Here is a 21,944-nt window from a genome sequence, read left to right on the forward strand (position 1 = left end):
ATACACTAACTGATATTGATTTGAAGAAAGATTTGACAAAAAATTACTGAACTTAGCATTTTTGGTCTATTATGTATATTTATGCACTAAAACGACATTAACTTAGCAAGCATTTTCTTTTTTCCTGGCCAGCGAAATGCATAATTAATTTTGAAAACTAATTTGTGTGCAAAATTCGCTTGCCTTAATTTAGTTTACCAAGCAAGGTCATCTAGCCAATCTGCAGACGTTTCTTTGTTTAATTAAAAATGGAGTCCGAGCTTTCAGAAGAATGCCATAGGGAATTGATTGTTTGCTTCGGCTGAAGACAATAAGTGAAGGGCCCAGACCGAATTTCTGGGTTATTTATGATGCCAAGTTTCGAACCATGGGCCTGCTTAGACCAGTGTCATTCACTTTGGATAATTTGATAAGTTCTTGTAGACAAAAAAACCAGAAGTCCTTCTCTGCTTTGTGAGCTTAGGTCGGCAATCCAAAAAGTCATCTCCGACAAAGCGAGGGAAAGAAAAGAGGGGTCGGACAGCTACAGATAAGAGTGAATGCCCGAGACCGAGGAATGGCTACCCGGCGAACACGAGGTCCCGGTCATGACCAGACAAAAAGGGACCACTAGCCTGGAGAATCAAATAAGGAATAGGCCATGAGTTCACCCGCTTGCCCGAAGATGAAGCGGAAGAAAGAGATGCCAGGGACAGAGTAACCTCAGGGTTCATTTCATGCCCCCGGAAGGTAAGCCACAGGATCAGGAGCGGGGAGAAAGAGGGAAAAGAAAGAGGAGAGGAGTTTTCCCATTCGATTGATCAATTCAGAGTCCCGAACCGAAGCCCATACTCCGACTAAGAAAAGTGGAAGTTCCTACACGGGGAACATTGACATACGATCTTTCCGGATTAGGGAGCAGAGTATGAACCTGCAGCCAATATGAAAGAAAGCCATCAAGCAAGATAGGCAGAGATCGAACTGTTAGGTTCTACAAGGTTACTGCAATTAAACTGTTAGGTCCTCCAAGGTTCCATTTTGTAATAAAGCAAGTACATGACAAGTAAAATACAGTTGAAATTAATGTGACGAGCAACTCTTGTCAAGAACATGAAATTAAAGCCTTCCTAGCGTACTTGCTGTAATGTTCATAACACTTTCATCCATTAAGCAAAGTAGCAAATGAGAGAAAATGGTCAGAAACAATTATGTCACAAAAGTTCGTGAACAGTGAGATCCAATCATGGTATTGGATTCCCCCCCCCCCCCCCCTCTCTTGTAAACAACCCTTGGAGGACCTGATCAGCTGTCAACCTCTCAAGGGTCATCATCATTTAACTGTTCTGTGAGAGGGAAAAACATAGCATGTGTAACAGGGTTTAAACTAGTATTTTAAGCATATGTTTTGGTTTTCAAGATGTATAGAACTCAAAACCATCCTTTTTCCTGCCCTTATTTTACTGGGAAGAGTACTGATATTCTTTGAAATCATCCAGTTTAATTGTACAAGAGTAATGCTTGGTTTACCGAGACTACGACTATACTTTGCAAAATATAACCGCCATAATTGAATTTGTGAGATCCGCTAGGACTACCATTTGATTCCATTTATTCGATGAATGAGATTAATATTTCGGGAAAGATTAAATTAGGATTATTCATTGTTGAAACTACGTTTCAGAACTAAAGATGTGCTCGGAGACGCTCCATATCTGAAATGACTTTAGTGGTTGTGTGCGTAAGGACTGGCAATGCTTGACCACTGGATCGGTGGAAGAGGGACCAATATTTTGTGCCTAAGGCACAGCAATCAATATAAAGCAGGAAGTAAACTTTACTTAATTTTGTTGCAAATCTATTTGTTTGTTTTGGTCAGAGACCGAAAGCAATATATATATATATATATAACAGTATCTGTGATTTGATTTGGACTTTTATTGGATTTTCAATTTCGGGGGCAGTTGGTTGGTATTATCAAAACAATCTTGGACATGGAGACTCAAAAGGTCATAATTCCCATTTCCCGTAGGCACACACTCGTGCAATCTTGGAGACATAAAATTATAAGAAATGGGCTGTGGTCAAATTAAAGACTCCAAGACAACATTTGAAAATATAACCAATAAGAGAGCTTACAGGCATGGAAAAACATGATTTTTGTTCCTCAACGAAATCGACCTTTTGAGATGGACAGATTTCTCATCAGGAGTTCAAATGCTCAATAAATACTTGATGCAAGCTGAAATGATTTCGTCTTCCTTTGTGATCGATCAGTTGTAGAGCTAGCTCAACACCCCCTCCAACACCTTCTGATTGATTTATTCACCAGGTGCATGTGTCAGATATTCACGAATGAAATCCTAAGAGTACAGATTTATTGAGGAAATTAACCCTTCCGCACATAAAGTCTCCATGTATTGAGAACATGAATCTGGGAAGTGCAATTTGTTAATTATATATTTTCTCAATTTCTTTGATTCTAACTAGGAAGTTGGTACTCTTAATTAATTTTAGTTGGGATGAAACGCACCTTTTTTTTATAATGTCTAATAGTCAACATAGCTCCCGAAGAAGTCTTCGTTCAAAACCAAGTATAGTTATGGTTTGAGGAATTCAAAATCACGGTTCCCTTTGTTTATTATTGTTTTTTTAATGTATTGGCGGTGAAATTGGTTTGAATTTCTGATCTTAAGCTAGCTTTAGCTACCATTTCCCAGAAGATACGTGCAATAACATGTTTATATTGGTTTTTGAATAAGAGACCTAGCTAGCTCCTCCTGCTTTTAAAAAAAAATCAACAAGAAGAAAGTCCTCATACAATTATAATTAATTTTATGATTTATGAATTGTAAGGAAATAAAGAATTGTATATGAAAAACATGCAAGAGTATTATCATTGTTAACAGGGAGCCATAGGTTTTACTTCAAGAAATTAAGAGTATTATCATCATCAACATTATTATTTTGCTAGTATATATCCTGTTATATAGTAATAAAGAGTAGGTATTCAACGTACTTTCCTAAATCTTCACCCATCATATATACATAATTCTGGCATTATCATGCTCCTATGTGATTATTAGTTATCTAGATGAATCTAACGTCTTGGATTTTATTTTAGTTTAATGTGGATGTCCGGATCAACTTTCGTGTATCTTGACTAATCCCACAGGCTTTGAGATTAACGACCATGTAAACTTTCAGTAGCCATCATATAAATAACTAAGAACTCAAATCTGAGACCACAAAAAAACAAACAAACATCTTAATCCTAAATTTTTACCACCAAACTAATACTGGACATCTTGGATTTTAACCATATATGTGTGTGTTTTATGGCGAGAAAAAGCATGTGGGTGTCAAATGTGATATGTTCAATGACTCAATATATCTATTTGTTGTAAAATTTAAAATTGTCATGTCAATTGTTTTGTGTTCTATCAAATCAAGGAGATCGAGGATTAATTTAGAGCATTGGATTCCAAAGCTAAATCTGTTGGCCAGGTAAATCAGCGACGAAAAGCAAATTAAGGCGCACTAGTTGCTGGTGATGAACTATACAATTGGTAATATACACTTGTATCAAAGCCAAAATGACTGTCAAATATGCAAATTATTTCCTTGTAAGTTGTAACTGATCACGTTAAATTAAGCAGATATAAACAATTTTCGTTGTCCTTAACTTTGTATCAACTTCGTCTCTGCCCTACATTGCCATCATTACAAACACATACACGAGTGAAGAGTGTACAGGTGCAAAATCACTTCGGAGAGTAGAATGACAAATCGAAAATGACACAGTTTCTCCTAACAATTAACCGGTCAGCCTAAATTCTTGAAGAACACTGTGCAAATCCTCAAATCCTCGAGCCTAGACAGGCACGTACAGGAGAAGTCACTACTATATTCTGGCTTCCTTTTCATCATCATCTTCTGACACACAGAGCCAGCCATTCTATAATGATGTGACTTAACATGGTAGCATGCATGGAGTCCTAGATTTGTCAATATGTGTCACCTCATTAACTTTTATACACCCCATCTATGCACGTAACGAGAAAAAGTGGTTGCTTACACAGTATGTCGTACGATATCAGAACCCAACACCATTCTTTAACGAGTTTGTTGACTGAGCTAATGGCCGTAAAGAATGCCGCTGGTAAAAGGGGCATTTCAATCCAACAATCTCTTCAAAATATTCGAAGATAATGTTTCTTTTTTATTTTAAAAATATTTAAAGAAAAAAAAACACGATTGATACATATACAATAACCATCACGCCGGGTCTTTATGCTTTTGTATATGTTTGTATCCGAGCCTACCCTTATACCTGGGTGTATTGCCTTGTTAGATAGTGTAGGGACCAAGGCCCACTTTAGACATCAATTGATTATGGACCGCCTGGATCAACGGAGTTTCTTCAAAGTCGCCGCCACCCCTAGAGCGGTTGTGAACCCGGGATCTAATGTGTTCCAGGATGCATTCTATAGTAATTTTATAATAACTAGGAATTTCATTTATTAGATGGATTGACTTGAAGAAATAGATAGATACAAGAAAAAAAAAGATATTATTAGTGAAGATATTCTTATTTTTTTTATGGATTAAGAATTATATTGGAAAAAAAAACTAAAGCATGCATGTTAAATACTACAGTGTTTTTTATTGTTTATAATTCATTGTGTACTATAATAGTGATTTTTTTCAAAATTCTTAATTTGATTTAAACAGACAGAACAAATAACCAATAAAAAGTCGTTAATTACTCTTTTTTTCCAAATTTTAGGCTCAGCCCTGCCTAATGCTTTGTGTCATGAGGCTGTATTTTTAATATAAAACCCGGACCATCATAAGGTGCATGCATCCCTTCCCATGAAGATGGCAAGCTTAGACGTGGAAACAAACATAAAACACAACCACCAAAGCAAATGGCGAAGGGGCTAGTAGCTGTTAATTTCAAGAAATATCTAATAAAAAAATGGATTTTAAATAACAACAACAACAACAGAATGTTACCTCTCTCTTTCTCTCAGAATGCGCGGTGCCATCCGCTCCTGGGAGACAACCTTCTGCAGGTCCAATCTCTGACTTTTGTCTGTCTTTTTCTTCTTTCTTTCCTTCTTTATTGTCATTTCATGCATGCCCATAAGTTTCTTCAGTTAATGCAGAGGGTAATTTCTTGACTTTTGGACACCGTTTCTTTTTACTACTGCCTCGTGCTCTTCTTGTTGAAAGGTATTCAAGCCCTCAACCATATATCTCTCCTGCCCCTACTTGGTGCTATATATAGTAGCACAGTCTATTCTGCTGGCCAAAGTGCCAAATCACACTCTCCTTCCTCTCTTGCTTCTTTCACCATGGCAGACCCTAGCTTCAATCTCATCACTAGATCTTTCAACTTCATGCCTCTTAATCCTCATTACACGGCTTTCACTTCTTACCCAAACAACCACTTGTTCAACAGTACCAAATCATCCATCCCTTTTGCCCCGCCTCAAAAAGAACCACCTCCCCTTGTAGAATATTTAGGCCCTATAAGACAACAAGAAGACCATGATCTCGAGTCCTCGAGTAGTTCCATGGAAGAGAACAAGAAAATGAAAAAGGATGATGATCAGAACCTCTTTTTTGGTACTAAAGATGGTAATGATAAGCCAGTGTCTGTAGTTCTGCATATAGGCCTCCCTAACCCTAGTTCTGATCTGCAGAGAGTACTTAGGGTTTCCCCATCTGCAAATGGACCAGATAAGGAAGATATTAGTGCAGTTTCTGGGTATCCCTTGGAGAAACTAAACAAGGATCAATATTGGATTCCTACACCTTCCCAGATTCTCATTGGTCCAAGTCAATTTTCATGTCCTCTTTGCTTCAAGACCTTTAACAGACACAACAACTTGCAGGTATATTGCCACATTTTCTTGAAACATGTCTCATTAAGCTCTTCTTGTTTGCCTTTTGCTTTTATCTACTTTTTTCTTGCTCCACTATCAGCTGGATCTTGGTATTTTGTTTCTAATGATTAATCAACAATAATTATTTAACTTCTTGCAGTAGTAGCATAGTACAGAAGGTCTCTGTCTACCTTAATTTGTTTGTTTGACTTCCATTTTGCATGAACTTCATATATCTTAACTATCTTGAGATCTGTCGTGAGTAATAGATTTTCTTTTAAGTTCCAACTGAAAGTTTTTGCGTGATTTGACCTTTCATGAGACGACGTCCTTGTGCTTCTGTTACTTTGAAGATTAGGATAAGGTCAGCTACTGCGGTGGTTTAAAGAAAACAAATTCAGTGCTTCAGAGTTCTGAAAATCTGCAGATAAGGCTTGCTGAACAGTGAAATTCAGAATGCTCCGATCCCTTTCATGTCTGTAAGAGTTCACCGAAGATTCAGGTTGTTTTTACTGAAAACCTGATCAGCTCCCAACCCGAACACTGTGTGTACCTTTAAAGGCACATGCTAATGTCTGTGACAACTAATTCAGTATTTGTGCAACCCTAAGTTAAGCTTAAAGCCTGGCATGCACAATCTCTCAAGGTTATCTAAATCTTACCAGTCCCTTTGAATAATATAAGGAGGCTGCTAGAGTTTGATCTCCCAACCTTACATTTTCCTGTAGTGAATCTTGCCTAATTTCTTATATATATATTGTATAACCCAAGACCCAGTACGCACGTCAGATGGATCAAATGTCATGCCCGCCTCTACCCAGGGAATTCCTTTTGTAGCCATTGATCACAACGCTTGTTTGCTTGCTTGTTTTTCTCTCTCTCTTTATATCTAGCTCAGCTGGGTTATGGTTAATATTGCAGATGCATATGTGGGGACATGGATCTCAGTACAGAAAAGGACCCGACTCTTTAAGAGGAACCCAGCCAACAGGAATGCTAAGACTTCGATGTTATTGTTATGCACAAGGTTGCAAACACAATATTGATCATCCAAGAGCAAGACCACTCAAAGATTTTAGGACTCTCCAAACACACTACAAAAGAAAGCATGGAATCAAACCCTTCATGTGTAGAAAATGTGGCAAGTCATTTGCAGTGAAAGGTGATTGGAGAACACATGAAAAGAACTGTGGGAAAATATGGTATTGCATTTGCGGGTCTGATTTTAAGCACAAGAGGTCTCTGAAAGACCACATTAAGGCCTTTGGCCATGGCCATGCAGCTTTTGGCATTGATTGCTTTGAAGAAGAGGATGAACTGGCATCTGAAAGCGAACATGATTATGAATCCTCTATGTAATCAATAGGATTTTAGGTGAATCCTCCCACCTTTATGACTATATCCTTAGCTTAAACTTTATATCTCTCATGATCGGTGCATTAATTAATTTGTCTGGTTGCCCGATTTTTCTCTTTTGCGTATTCCTAGGCATAAATTTAATTAGTTTCCATAACCATGTTAGACCAAGTTGTCAAACTCCACCCACTTACAAGGAAGAAACTAATTAAACCAGTGCAAGTCTTATTATATATATAAGCTATCCTCATTGCTCTAAAGTGCGTGGAGATCTTTCTCAGATAGTCAAATGGAATTAAGCGCATAGTTTTGATAAGTGCTTGCTAGTGCAAGCCTTGTTAATTATAAACTAGTTTCGTTACTAGTGTATATTGTGTGTAGATTCTTCTTCTTTCGCCTTCAATGGATGTGCTGTGAAGCTTTGATGATAAGTTCATGCTACAGTATTATTACTGGGATGTTAATTGCTCATTTTGTCTGGGAACAAGCATATTTACGTAATTATTAAACTATTGCAAGCCATTCTTTAGGATAGATATTGACAGAATAGTTTTATTAAAAATAAACAGTAAGACTGGGATTCCTTAAGCTGTTTTCGTGATTTTCGTCTTCTTGATTTTCTTTTATATATTCCTGGCTTGTCTAGTCATTTCAGGTTGCACCAGTTCTTAATTTTATTTAGAGCTATCTCTTGACGTGTACCTTTTTTTTTTTTAATTCATGTAAATCATGAAACTCTTAAATTTATTAAATAATTGATAGTACTAGCTATGTTTTACATGTATATAAAAAAAAGAGGATCACAAAGAAAATTAGCCTTTAGCCAGCTAAATAGCATGCTAATGATTGAAATCAATGGAAAACCTAGGGACTTTTCTAGCTGAAGCTCCTTAAATTTCTCGTCAGGCTCTCAAGATTTCCTTATTATAATTGGTAGGTTGGATGATAGATACGTGTTGTTATTGCGAGCTGAATAATTTTTTTATGTAAATAATAATAATTTTAAAAAATTTAAATCTCAAATTATTAGTTAAAGTGATAATTTAAATAATACAAAAAAAAAATAACAACAACAATGATAAATAAGTTGTCCATAAAAAACTCATATCTAAATTCATTTGGATTATCAAGCAACTCAATGCTAATCTAACTAAAAAAAAACAAACAAATAAAAAATTATACTAAAAAAACAAAAAAATATTAGCTTAAACAGATGAACCTCCTAAATCTAGTCTAATATAAAAAGTTTGTAATTTATTAAATCATAGGACCAGATTCAATTAAAAAGTTTAAATGTTATCTAATTTAATTTTGAAGAGCGGAATGGTTGAAAAAACTATTAATAAAAAAACTTACAAGAGAAAAAGAACAAAAAAAAAAGGAATAGAGCTAAAATTTGATAGTAGAAAACCTAACAGGGATGAAATAAAAAAAAAATCTCAAATGAAAAAAATTGCAATCAAGAAAATTAGGACTAAACTTAAAAGATTAAAAAAATCACAGGTGGTAAAATTGAAAATCATTTGTAATATAATATACTCGTTAAAAATTAAAAAATAATAGGGGGTGAAATGGAAAAAAAATTATGAAGGGCTAACCCAATATAATCAAACCGGAAAAAAAAGTTTAAAAAAGAGAATTGAACCAAAAAAATAACAAAAAAAAGTTAAAAGATGATTAAAAAAATAAGAAAATATCAATTTAGAAAAAGAAAAAAACACAGGGCAAACTTGAAAAAATCTTTTAAATCTGATCTAATACCTAAAAGTCACATCCTATTAAATTTTTTATTCATATTCATTCAAGAAGTATAATTTTTAATCAATTTAATTTTGAAAGATGAGATTGGTAAAAGAATACTAATAAAAAAATCTACAGAAAAAGAGAGAATATAAATTGATATAAAAAATATGCAATTTAATAAAAACAATAAAAAATAATTCAGATAAAATAAATATTAATTAAAAGAATAAAAATTAAATTTTAAAAATTAAAAATATCATAAGAGTAAATTTAAAAATATCTAAAAAATATTAACTAATAATTTAGAGATTTAACACAAATACCCCCCTTCTAATATTTGAAATGAGTGATGAAATTACTATAACAATACTTTAGGAGAGAGAGGAGCAAGAGCCCATTATTGTTGTTTAAGTGACTCGATCCATTAAATAGTCATGGACATGACCCTCTATCCTTTTAAATTCGAAATGATGTATTTATCTTAATTCATTCCGAACAGTATGATACATTAACTTAATACTATATATATTAATCTTTGTATTTATCATATAGAGTTTAGTTATTACGTATAAATTCATGACCAAGCAGGTTATGGAGAACTTGGAAAGTATTGTATGGACAGCTAGACAAATGGTGGACATGCCGCTTTTCTTTTGGGCTACTCTCTTCGTTCTTGCTGTTCGTGCTTTGAAGACTTATTATTGTGTTACAAATAACTCAATATGGATTTATCTCATCTTTCTCTATCTGTTGAAAACTCTAAACTACAGAGTTTCTGATTATAGAGAGCAGAAGGATCAATTGTCAAGAGTATTAAAAAAACTACATCCAGTGTTGGTGTCCAACAACAATCTCTCTAGCTTGAAGAAATTATCTTTGACAAGCTAGCTGCTCGAGCTAATATTTAGACCGATCGTACAAGTCCTCTGAGATTAAGAAACTAGTTTGTAGAACCAATCTTACAATGCAAGTACTTTTCCTGTAATTTTGATTAGCAATCTGGTTCACTTATCGTTGTTACTCGACAAACTTGAAACAGGGACTTGATGATGGAAAGAATTAAGAAATGGAAGGAGAAAAGATGACATAGGCCCATGTTTCCAGATCAAAATTCATGGGCTACTATTATATTCTGGACAATTATCTAAGCTATAGGTATAATTGGGCTTTATTATAAAGTCTCTAGCTACGAGCCCCATCAATGACCCCTGTCTCTGTGGTGAATTCACCTGCAACATGGCTATGACATGCTCTCTCTCCCAGATCCTTTCACTACAAGCCATCAAATGCATTAAAAATCAGGTCATCTTCGAAAATTGATGAAACAAAACTAAATATCACTCGAATCCGTGCCATGAAACGTTGCTTGAGATGCAATACTCTTTATCTTGACAAAGATAACTCCCCAACTGCCTGCTCTTTCCATGGCCACACCACGGGTATGTGCCCCACCTCACCTAAATGAATTCCCAGTCTCTCTCTCTCTCTCTCTCTTTTTTAATGGGAGTTTTATGTTTACAACGTTTTGTGTAGGGGAGAAGGGGTTATACGCTTTGGCTCCACCACACCAGGGTATTGACGGAGAGTGGAGTGACCGCTCTGGAGTGATAGTGTATAAATGGAATGACAAGAATAATAGACCAAATACTGTAAGTGCTGAGTATGATGAAAATGCTCCACCTTGTAGACGGGGGTGGCATGTTTCATATGACGATGGCTTCACTCTGTATTAACCCAAAAATTGTTTTGTTAGCTAAATTCAGAAGCATAAGTAACAATTAAGGATACAATTTAGGATGAGGGGAAATGCAAGCATCGATGAAGTTTGCTCGGGTAATGTCTGATGTTTAGACAAATTAGGCTTGGACATTAAGGTATATCCTGTGCTTTTCTATTTATCTACAGTTTGATTAACAAATATCATTTTCTTGGATATTAAGTTCCGTGTAGTGTTTTTTCATTCAAGAGGTATGTGGCTGAACATTTTCGTTTCCTTGTGGACAAGTAGAGCAATTTGATTGATTTTTCCTTTTTGATGTGCTCAGCAGCAACGATTGCTTGCAAGGTGTATTTGGAATTGATATAATATCACTGAGGTTGAACATGCTTTACTTTTAAGCTGGAATTCAAAGTCTTCTATTTCAGGAAATCTACAATTTGAGCTTTCAGACTACCCGGTGATCAAAGAAACACAAAATTCACTGCCAATCTGTAAATATGTATCCTGCTACCTGAGTTAATGATGCTGTTGCATTGTCGGAGTGCTTTTTGATAGAGAATTGCAGCAGAAGCCAGAGGTCATGCAAAGGCCAGTAGAGCATGGGGAATTCATACAATTATGCATGCCTGTCCAGCACAAAAGCTCATGTTGCAGAGTATCGTGTCTCTATCCTTCCTTCACATGGCTTAATCTGGATACTAGAAGCAATTGATGAAGAGCTATATATCCATGGTGAATTCCTAAACTATGGTATTGTTAGGGTCAACACTATGAAACAGAACATCATGCAAATGAACCTTTTAATGATCACTTGAGATCGGCCAGGTTTATCTTTCATGTTTTCAATCCAACAGCTAATTCTCTTTCTGATTACCAATATGTTCACTTGTCATGATCTCAATGAGCAGCTGTTCATTTAAAATTCCCTGCTGTATATATATTGCAAATAATATATATCATTACATTTCCACAAGTCAGAATATTTTTCACAAGCTTGATTTCCATTTCTTGTTAATGCTGAGTCCCAAAGGGCACAATTCCAGACATAAATTTATAATCAACTAATAAAGATACATGAATAAGATACAACAAAAGGTTTTATTAAAACAAGAAGTCTTTACTTTACATGAAATTCTAAGATCAAACATACTCAAAACAAGCAATTAAGCTTCAGCTCGTATTAAACCAAACCTTTCACCTCCCCTTTAATATTAGACAACAGTCTTAAATGACTGGTGAAGATGCCTCAAAGTCTCTTGATCCTTATTCCATTCAGGTGTTGGTGCATTGACAAAATGAGCATATAGCTTATTGTTAGCACAAGTAACCTTGATCAAGCTATGTTTCCCAACCCCATCAATCTCATAAACATAATACAGTTGTCCATTCCCATCTTTCTCCTCTACACTCACCACACTATCTGCACCAGATATCAAGTCTTGCAAGTCCACATCAGACAAGGCCAAGTTGTTTAACACGGAATCTTTTGGAGCTAGCTGCCGGAAACCAGCAAGATATGTCAAGTACTCCTTTTCAGTTCTCTTCTTTGGATTGTAGAACTCGCTATCAGTTCCATTAGTACCTTTTTCAACTTTGGAGACTAAACGTTCTTTCCATCCATCAGGGACATCATAGACGTACTCAGCAGAAGCTTTCTTGTCCGAGTTACCACCATATCCTCCGTAATTGGAGGCACTGGCTGCGGTGCCGTAGTAGATGTGGAATGTTTGTGAAGGGTCTGCCAGGGAAGGAGTGGTGGCAGTTAATATGGTGGTGGCTGCAATGGTGGCAGCTAGTGTTGTAAGGTGTGGCTTGTTGGGCGGGGAAATGGGCAGGTGGGTTTTGGACAGCGATGGGGTTTGTGGTGGTTTTTGGGCGGTGGAGGTGGAGGAGAGGCGGGCTGATGAAGAGAGAATGGTAGCCATGGGATTGGCCAATAGTGGGTAAGGTGCTTTCTTGTGTTTTATCTTGAATTCAGCATTTTTCTTATCCAATCAAGGTATGAGGAGAGAGAAGGTTCAGTGTTGGACCAATGAACATCTGCCAGGTCATGTTAGTTTTGCTTTGAATTTTTTGGATGAAACTATTTAAATATCATTTATCTAATTGAAAGTATTTTGTTTTTTCAAGGCAATTCTAGAAAAAATAAATTATTTTTTAATGTTGGGTAGTGCAATGAAAATAAGTTGAAAAATATTTTTTATTATTTAGTTATATTATAAAAAATAAATTGAAAAATAACTTATTAATGTTTTATTTTTTTCAAGTTTATTAAAATAATAAAAAACAAATCTTACAAATTAAAAAGTTAAATGAAAATAAAATTAAAAAAAAATATAATTTCATAAATTATCTGAAATAAAATAAATAAAAATTAAAATCAAAATAAATAATAATAAAAATCAAAATAAAAATAATTAATCTAAAAATAAGTTAATCCATTTTTTTTTAGTAACAAAAAATAAAAAATAATGGACATAAGTGGAGATGCAGGGGATCGAACCCTGTACCTCTCGCATGCAAAGCGAGCGCTCTACCATTTGAGCTACATCCCCTCCGACGTCAGTGATCTTTATTTAACACAATATATATAATTAAATTAACATGCCTTCTGTTCTTTTTAGTTCAATTTAGCTATTTCCACGGATATAGGGGGTCTGTTTAAAAATATAGAGTCGGGTGTGTTTATTTCACGAAAAAGGTTGACTGAATTGAACAACTGTGTCTCTCGTTTCGTGATTTAAGTTATACTAGTTATATTACTGCGCAACGCCGCGAGTCTTTTTTTATATAAAAAATAAAATTTAAAAATATTTTGTTTTTTTATAAAGTTATATTTAAAAATTTTAGATTTGACTGTAATGTCTAATCTAAAAATAATATTTATAATATTAATAATAACATTAAACTTGTATGATTTAAGTTTAAATCATAAGCTTTTTCATTGTAAATTATATCGTGCTATTCAAAGTAAAAGACTCAAAAAGAAAAAGGAAAAGGAAAAAAAAACAAAGACATACGCCACGGGTTAATTTTTGTTTCTTACATAAGAAATATCAAAAAATGTTAAGATCTAAGAGTGTTGGGTCTTTCTGTAAAGATATACCCAAAAACCTTGAGTCTAGTTGCAATGTTTGACCCAAAAATACTATATATAATATTAATAATAACATTAAACTTACATGACTTAAGTTTAAGTGAGCATGGCTGCAACACCAGACCCTAGAGCATTGGATGAGGGTTTGGCTATAAGATCATGTCATAAAAATGTGATAATTAAATAGATTAATTAAAAAAAATCAATAAGAAGAAAAAAAACTAACAAAGAAAAAGAAAAAAAATCTGAATTAATTGTGTTAACCCTTCAAACCAGTTTAACATCTCAAACCTGAGATTCGCGTCGTGAAAGTTTGATAACTAAATAGAAAAAAATAATTGACGGGTTTACCCAAAATTAACTGGGTTAACCCGTCAAACCAAGTTAACCTGTCAAGTATTGGATACGTGTCATGAAAGTTTGATAATTAAATATAAATAAATTTAATATTAACAAACTAAACTAATTGAAAAAAAATTAATTAAAAAAAAAATAATCCGTGTTAACTTGTCAAATCATACTAACCCATCAAACTCGGGATCAAACAAAAAAATTCATTAAAAAACAAAAAAAAAACAATTTAGTATTTCATTTAATTTTTAGTATATAATATAATTATTATTATTATTATTATTATTATATAGTAATTACAATAATATAATATAGTAAAGATGGGAAAGTGAAAGGCGTGGGAAAGCTTCTGTAGTTTTCCCATACCTTTTAAAGTATTACTTAATACTTCAATTATAGTCCATGCTATGTGATGTCTCGAACGTAATTCAATTCGATGCATGGTAATGGAACCTCAATTCTGCCTTCAGTTCTCTACGAACATGTTTGGGAACACGGTGCAAATCGTATTTTCAAAAAAAATTTAATTTTTTTTGTTAAAATTTAATATGGTTTGTATGTTTTGGATTGTTTTGATGTGCTGATGTCAAAAATAATTTTTAAAAAATAAAAAAAAAATTGACATGCATTTCCGCATAAAAAATTATTTGAAAAGCAACCACTATCATACTGCCAATCACCATCTATATGACAAGTTGTTATGTTTCTCATAAATAGATTCTTCTTACAATAATCATGATTGGTCTTAAATAAAGAATCCATTACTTTTTTTTTTCTAAATTGAATGTGAACATCCCTTGAAGAAAAAATAAATCGTATCTTTGTGAATTTCTCTCAATCATTACAATGTAAACAAGATCCATAAAATTAAAGATAAGAATCATTAACCATCTAGGTGGTGGTCTAGTGATAAGAGTTTGTGACCAAGAGGTTTGCTCCCTCTGTGGTCTCAGGTTCGAGCCATGCGGTTGCTCATATGATGACCACTGGAGGCTTACATGGTCGTTAACTTCAGGGCCCGTGGGATTAGTCGAGGTGCGGGCAAGTTAGCCCGAACGAACACCCACATTTAACTAAAAAAAAAAGATAAGAATCATATAGACTATCAGTTATAAGAATGTGAGACAAAAAAGTTTGTTTTCCATTCGATCTCAAGTTCGAACCCTATAGTTGGTAATATAATAACTACTAGAGACTTATATGATTATTAATTTAAGAGCCCGTGAGATTATTTAAGGTATACATAAGCTGACCTAGACATTCACATTAATAATAATAAAAAAAAGATAAGCTCAGAAAAATAAATTTTTTTTAAAGTGATTAATAATTAAAGCAGCGGCACTCAAGTTTATGACACTATAAATTTTACGTTATAATCCTAAGTTAAAGTTATTGAATTGAAGACAGCTGCAATTTATCTACCTTAAAGAATATTAACATATTAAGGAACATTAGCATAATAAGGAGTCTGCAACCAAAACAATTATAAAACTCCAAATCATCTTTTGATAATAGAGACATATTATCAATTAAATTATTGAAAAAAATAAAATAAAGTAAGGAAATAAATTCTAAACTTACCCTAAATCACAGTCTTCGTACTCAAGTTTATTTTAAAATGATATTATTTTAGAAAAAGAAAATAAATAAAGCATATAAAGGCTATCTCTATAATCATGTCATAAACGCCTAAAGAGCTAAGAAAATCACATAAACACCCCTCTACTTGTTAAAATTTAATTTCTGCCCCTCAGAACTGGCCAATTATCAATTTTGTTTTAAAGCATATTTGGTCCTCTACCTAACAAGTAGTAGGCGACAGAACGGAGGATAGGTAGAGTTGATGGAAGAGAGAGAGACACCTTTCGTCTTCAAATTTGGCAAACTCGCTCGCGTGATTGACACCCTTATTTTCCTTTCCCCTCCTCTTATTTTCCTTTTCTTCTCAGTTTCCACTGTTATTCATAATATTATAATAACAATAATCACTTTGGTTAATACAAGCTCCAGATTAGGGTTTCAGTTATTCATCCACCTTCCTCTCCTAAAAAATAAAATAATAAAACTAAACCCGCTTTCGTTCTCTTTCGAATTAATTAACATCATTTTTATGTCTAAAAGGTAATTAATCTGCTAAACTTTTTGATAGTTTCTTTTACTCTGCTCATGGCCGTGTATGTTTGATTGCTGATTATTAATTCATGGTCAATGCATTTTTTTTTCCAACTATGATGTGCTAATTTTGATTGAATTGTAGGGAAATGATTAAAATAGTTGTTAATTTATTATTGAATTAATGGATGGGTTCTGCTTTTCAAGTTTGAATTTTTGTTTTGATATGGTTGATGTTCATGCACCTGGTCAGTTGAATGATGATAAGGGCATGTAATAAGGTGGAGGATGGAACTTTTATTGATCATGATTTTGTGTTTTTTTTATTTTTTCAGGTTACTATGCAAGTTCTTTGCTCATGGGGCGTGTTTGAAAGGGGAACATTGTGAATTTTCACATGACTGGAAAGATCCTCCAAATAATGTAAATACTATGTTTTAGCTATGGTTTAAATTTTTGCTTTTTTTTTCCTGCTTGGTTGTTTATACGTGGTTATTTTAATTATTGCCTTTTAATTGTTTGTCAATGCAGATTTGTACATTTTATCAAAAAGGTATCTGTGTGTATGGCAGTCGATGCCGATATGATCATGTTAAACCTTCTAGGCCTGAATCTACTGCGTCATCTTCTTTGACAGTTCTGGCCTCAACTTCCCGATATGATCATGTTAAACCTTCTAGGGCTGAATCTACTGCGTCATCTTCTTTGACAGTTCTGGCCTCAACTTCTGTTTCCCTGGCCCTTCCTGCAAGAACTGTATCAAGTGGAGTGAGGACAGTGCTGGCGGTTCCTCCAGAGCGTTCAGCTTCAAGTAGACCCTTTATTGCTCCCACTACGCCAGCATGGGATTTGGAGTCTGTGCAACTTGACTTCTTAGAAGATGGTGATGGTGAGGTTATACAGCCTAGGAATGTCAAACCAGCTGATCGATCTCTCTGTTCATTTGCTGCTGCTGGTAGCTGTCCTCGTGGAGATAAATGTCCTCATATTCATGGTGACCGATGTGCCTATTGTGGAAAGCATTGTTTGCATCCTTTCAGACCTGATGAAAGAAATGAGCATTTGAAAGCATGTGAGAAGAAGCAAAAGAACCTTGACTTATTAAAATATAGTCAAGAAATAGAGTGCAGTGTATGCTTGGATCGTGTACTTTCAAAGCCCACAGCAGCTGAGCGGAAGTTTGGGCTGCTATCAGAATGCAATCATCCATTCTGCATATCATGTATCAGGAATTGGCGTAGCAGTTCCCCAACCTCTGGAATGGATGTTAACTCTTCATTGAGGGCTTGCCCAATATGTCGCAAGCTTTCATACTTTGTTATCCCAAGTGTCATTTGGTATTCCACTAAAGAGGAAAAACAGGAAATAGTGGATACCTACAAGGAAAAACTCAGGTAATCGTTTGTCAAATGTATTTTGCTTCCATATCTGCTACCCAATTACTGGATCATCAATATATTCTTGATCAGTTTTGAAGAATTTGCAAAATTTATGCACAAAATGTTTGAAATGTTTCAACATATAACTGTCATTTTTCTTCATATGGTGAAAAAGGAAAAAAAGAATCATCTTGCATATTCTCCTAGGAGATTGGTATGTTATTTTGTGATAATGTAGGCTGCAAAGTTTCATCTCGTAAATTTTACTTGTGATTAAAAACCAGGTAGATAACCAATGAACTCAAGATTTTTGAAGTTGTCGAATAATCATATATTTACTTTGACTTTTGTAGGTCGATAGATTGCAAACACTTTGACTTTGGGAATGGGAACTGCCCATTTGGAACCAGCTGCTTTTACAAGGTAAAGTTCCTTCTTGGTCTGTTCATTGGAATGTTATGCGGGGATTCTCACTGTAGTTTGGACAATTTTGTTTTATCAACTCTATTTTTGCTCATTAAATGCTAGCCAACCAAAAACGATCTATCATCTGTAGTTGTGTTTGCCCCCTTTTTTTTTCTCCTTTTCCCTACTTATGTGACCATAAGAAGCAACATGTGATGAGATATCATGAATGCATTTTGCTAATAGGGATAATTTCTCAATCTCTCATGTTACTTTTTTTCTGCATGCCATTCTATTGACTTCTCAACCTTGTCTCATAAAGTTTTGATCGTTGCTATTCTCAATTTGCAGCATGCGTATCGAGATGGCCACTTGGAGGAAGTGGTTTTACGTCATCTTGGAGCTGAAGATGGACAGGGTGTGATAGCTAAAAATATCAGGTTTGCTTTGTTCCTGCTAATGTTTCACATAACTAGCTAACAAAACTTTTGTCTTTTGTCTATTATTAATGTGTTTAATCTCTTCTGTTAATTAATTTATTGTTGCCTCAGGCTGTCTGATTTCCTTGGTGGCTTGCAAATAAGGTGAACTGGTGGTGTTCAAATATTTAAATGTAAGTTTCAAGTTGTTAGTATTTCTGCTTTTTCAGGTATCACTGATTTCTGAACTGTACATGCCCAAGCACTCTGTCACGTGCACGGGCGTGCACAGACATGCATTTTTGCAATGGTCTCTTAATGGGCAAAGTAACCGTGCACTTAACTTTCCCGAAATATTCAGGATATCTATCAATGTCAAGAAATTTATTCAACTTTATTGTGGAAGGTCTTCAATCTTCGGTGCCAAACCCAGTTGTTTGCAAGGTAAATTGCCTTGCGAATATTATACCCATCAGTTTATCCTGTATGATGAACTTGTTGTTCTTTGGTTTTTGAAAATGCAATTCTGTGTTTTTTAAGTTAACTTTGACTTAATTTATAAATTTCTGGTGAAATTGCTTGGAATCTTATGCTCTCAAAATCTTTCCTGTTCTAACAACTCAACATGTTCTGTGATATATTCTCGTTACTAACCATCAGTTTCTATGCTATTCATCATTTCTTCCTTTGGATTTCCTTTGTGAAGACCCGATGGGATTTTATGAAGATTCATGGCATAGGTATACTTTATGTCAATCAATCAAGGGTTCATACTACATAATTGTCATATGTTCATAGGGTTTCATTAACCTTGTGAAGTTTCCTTTTATACTTTTCAGTACTTGCATCCACATTGTGGGTTCTGTTCTCTTGTCTCTTCTATGTACTTAAATGATCCTGTGGGGTTGCAGGTGGCGTGCATAAAATTCAGTCTGCAGAAAAACTATTTGCCATCTTAATATAAGCTTAAAGTTCACAGAATTACTTGGATTTTCCATGTGGTTGAATAATAAGTAGGTGCTTTGATTTACTCTTTAAGCTAAACTTTTATTAGATGGTATTGTTTTAGGCCATATTGCTATATACCCCTTTATACTAGGCCATATTGTTTTATGTTTCTGAAAATCCTCAATATAAAATTTACTGCCAAATGTAGGATGGCTTTCTGGAGGAGACTCGATTGCGGGAAGCTGAAAGGTGTGCAGGTGTGTTATAATAAGCTGCCTCTTGAGTTATTTTGAAATAATATCATGAAGAACATGCCAAGGCGTGAAAAAATATACCAAGAGGTGATAAATTATGTACTTGTCAAGGAAAAGGATTTGAGTAATGGATGTTTGCGATTAGAATTTGCTTCCCTCACACCGCAAAGGACAGTGAAAACTACTGGGTTTTGCCCTAATGGTTTGTAATAATTTGAAGTTTTGATGGCAATGTCATGATGTGGTGTTGCATCATGCTGGAGTGGCCTCTGTGTCAAAGTTTTGAACTTTTGAGGTATACATGAGATTTAATACAATGGAGCTAATTTGTATCAATTCACTGTACTGTCATCTTGTGGTGACGATTACAACTTCGTTTGGTCCCCCCCCCCCCCCCCCCCCACTCCATACTCATATGTAATTTCTTGTTCGAGGCCCTACTCTGTGTTGGGTTATTTGCTGCAGAGAGCGATTTGTTTGCACGAATTGCTGAAATTTATGCGTGGAATCTAATGCAAAAGTAGGTTGCCGACTCGTAGTTTCTAGCGTGAGAATGGGAGTATTCTTTTCTTAAAGGAAAAGGAATAGTTGTTGATGCTAGATTTCCTCGGAAGCCAGATATCTTCTTTTCTTTTCTTTTTCTTCCCTTTATTTCTGGGTGCTCTCCCTCCCGCCAGCCTTGAACCGTTGGCTATGGATTGAATCAAGCACAAACCATCACGGCTGGTTGTAAGCCAGATTATCCTACCTCTGTTAGTGTAAATGCTCATGATATTGTTCATATGCACGAGACATGTGCACTGGTAAAAACAAAAACAAAGAAAAGGTCATCTGCACTGGTTAGCATTTCCCCAGAGTTTCATGTATATGTTGTTTGTTGGGCTTGTTTCATCGGAAGACACGGTTGGCTTCGGCTATACAACAAAATGGTCCCCTACCATCCCCGAATCCCACTCTTGAACATCTCCTAATGGAAATCCCATGACGAAATCGATGGCTGGCTCCCTCGGAAATATGCAGCTTTTGTTGTCAACCAAGGTTTTGTCTTTCCTTGTATTTTCAAGTCCAACATTTTGAGGGGTGCTGTGCTGTTGTTCCTTTCCTTTCTTTTCTTTTTTTCTTAAAAAAAATTAAATAAATCTTTTCCTTACTAAAATTAATAGACGATTGCCACTAAAATGCCCCAAAGCAGGCATACAATAAATTAATTATCGTGTGTATAGTGCGACTCTGGTTCATAAATATCAATCTTGATCCATAGATGATAATTTCCGCAATTTATAACACCATTGTTAAAAATGAACTTCAGCTTCTATCATCATACATTATAGCAATTGATCATATATACATTCTATTTTCCTAGCTAACAATTTGTCATAATTTACAAATTTCTTCGGTCTGGCAAAATGGAAAACAAAATCTACATTGTGCCAAATAAAACTGAACCTTATAGGAAACACAAACTCAAAATTATCATTTCTGTAGAGTAAAAAATGTGCATTGGCCATGCTTTTAATCCATTTCCAACTTTAGTCATGAGCAAGTTTTGTTTCGAGATATTTCGTAGGGCTTAAACTTAGACAGAGACTGTGTTGATGAACATTTGTGCCCTGTCCTAGTTCATATGAATTGTGATGGATGTACAGTATCACTCTGATGGTTAAAGCTACTGCATTATGCATTCATAAAAAGAGATGCAAGTATGTCTGGTAGCCAGATCAGGTGAACGCAAAAAAATAATGGCAAAAAATAAACCAATTCACCAAAAACAATATTATATGAACCGCATTTTATTTATTCTTAAAATAATAAATAAAATCATGAACAGGAAACCATTTTCTCTTTTTGCATCAACAGATAATAAAATCAAGAACAACAGGCGAAGTAATTATACAAAGTTCCTCAAAAAGAAAGTCAAACGAGCAGCGCGATGTCCAAATTTACTTAATGCTTAAGGAAAGCAAGCAGAGATAACAACAGGGACGAGCACAAGACAGCCGCGGACACCCCCAGAGAATAGGCTGCTCCCTTGTCCATTGTTGGTGCAGGTGCTGGCTCCATCTCAAGATCTTGAGCAGTAGCAGTTGCAAAATACATGGCCACAACAAAGAAGATGGCCATAGCCTTGAATGTACTCACTAATTGTGCCATGGAGACAGAAAAATATAAGGTGCAAGAAAAATCTGGTGTTTGCTGAGTATGTTAAACTGCTTACTGTGTGCTGCTAGTACTGTCTGTGCGCTCTGAGAGAGCTTAGACCCGAGGGCTATTTATAAGGTTTTGTGGAGGC

At 35.0% G+C, this 21,944-nt stretch overlaps 3 protein-coding genes, 1 long non-coding RNA gene and 1 other non-coding gene across 9 annotated transcripts; 3 read left to right on the top strand and 2 right to left on the bottom strand.

The window, feature by feature from the left end:
- The first annotated feature begins 5,308 nt into the window (after positions 1–5,308).
- Positions 5,309–7,434, top strand: LOC133679352 (zinc finger protein WIP2-like). The gene is made up of 2 exons (XM_062101921.1): positions 5,309–5,879; positions 6,792–7,434. The coding sequence occupies exons 1-2, from the start codon at positions 5,337–5,339 to the stop codon at positions 7,227–7,229; spliced, it is 981 nt and encodes a 326-aa protein (XP_061957905.1). The 5' UTR covers positions 5,309–5,336; the 3' UTR covers positions 7,230–7,434.
- A 2,745-nt stretch (positions 7,435–10,179) lies between these two features.
- Positions 10,180–11,662, top strand: LOC133679335 (uncharacterized). The gene is made up of 2 exons (XR_009836155.1): positions 10,180–10,408; positions 10,503–11,662. It is a non-coding gene; the product is annotated as an uncharacterized LOC133679335 (long non-coding RNA).
- Positions 11,663–11,768: 106 nt separating this feature from the next.
- LOC133679334 (thylakoid lumenal 19 kDa protein, chloroplastic) lies at positions 11,769–12,663 on the bottom strand. The gene has a single exon (XM_062101888.1). It carries the CDS (start codon positions 12,612–12,614, stop codon positions 11,901–11,903), a length of 714 nt encoding a protein of 237 aa, XP_061957872.1. The 5' UTR covers positions 12,615–12,663; the 3' UTR covers positions 11,769–11,900.
- Positions 12,664–13,171: 508 nt separating this feature from the next.
- TRNAA-UGC (transfer RNA alanine (anticodon UGC)) lies at positions 13,172–13,244 on the bottom strand. The gene has a single exon. It is a non-coding gene; the product is annotated as a tRNA-Ala (tRNA).
- Positions 13,245–15,954: 2,710 nt separating this feature from the next.
- On the top strand, positions 15,955–19,990 carry LOC133680612 (putative RING-type E3 ubiquitin transferase C3H69). Of its 5 annotated transcripts, XR_009836347.1 has the most exons (10): positions 15,955–16,258; positions 16,585–16,672; positions 16,781–17,643; positions 17,982–18,051; positions 18,385–18,473; positions 18,585–18,646; positions 18,814–18,896; positions 19,159–19,192; positions 19,364–19,465; positions 19,609–19,990. XR_009836347.1 is itself a non-coding variant. In XM_062103641.1 (7 exons), exons 1-6 carry the CDS (start codon positions 15,981–15,983, stop codon positions 18,619–18,621), a joined length of 1,425 nt encoding a protein of 474 aa, XP_061959625.1. In that variant the 5' UTR covers positions 15,955–15,980; the 3' UTR covers positions 18,622–18,646; positions 19,609–19,990. The 5 variants fall into 5 exon arrangements, 1 of the variants encoding a protein (XP_061959625.1); XR_009836349.1 differs by lacking the exon at positions 19,364–19,465; XR_009836348.1 differs by lacking the exon at positions 19,159–19,192.
- Positions 19,991–21,944: the final 1,954 nt, after the last annotated feature.

Source organism: Populus nigra, chromosome 19 (assembly GCF_951802175.1).
Source record: "Populus nigra chromosome 19, ddPopNigr1.1, whole genome shotgun sequence".
Taxonomy (NCBI): domain Eukaryota; kingdom Viridiplantae; phylum Streptophyta; class Magnoliopsida; order Malpighiales; family Salicaceae; genus Populus; species Populus nigra.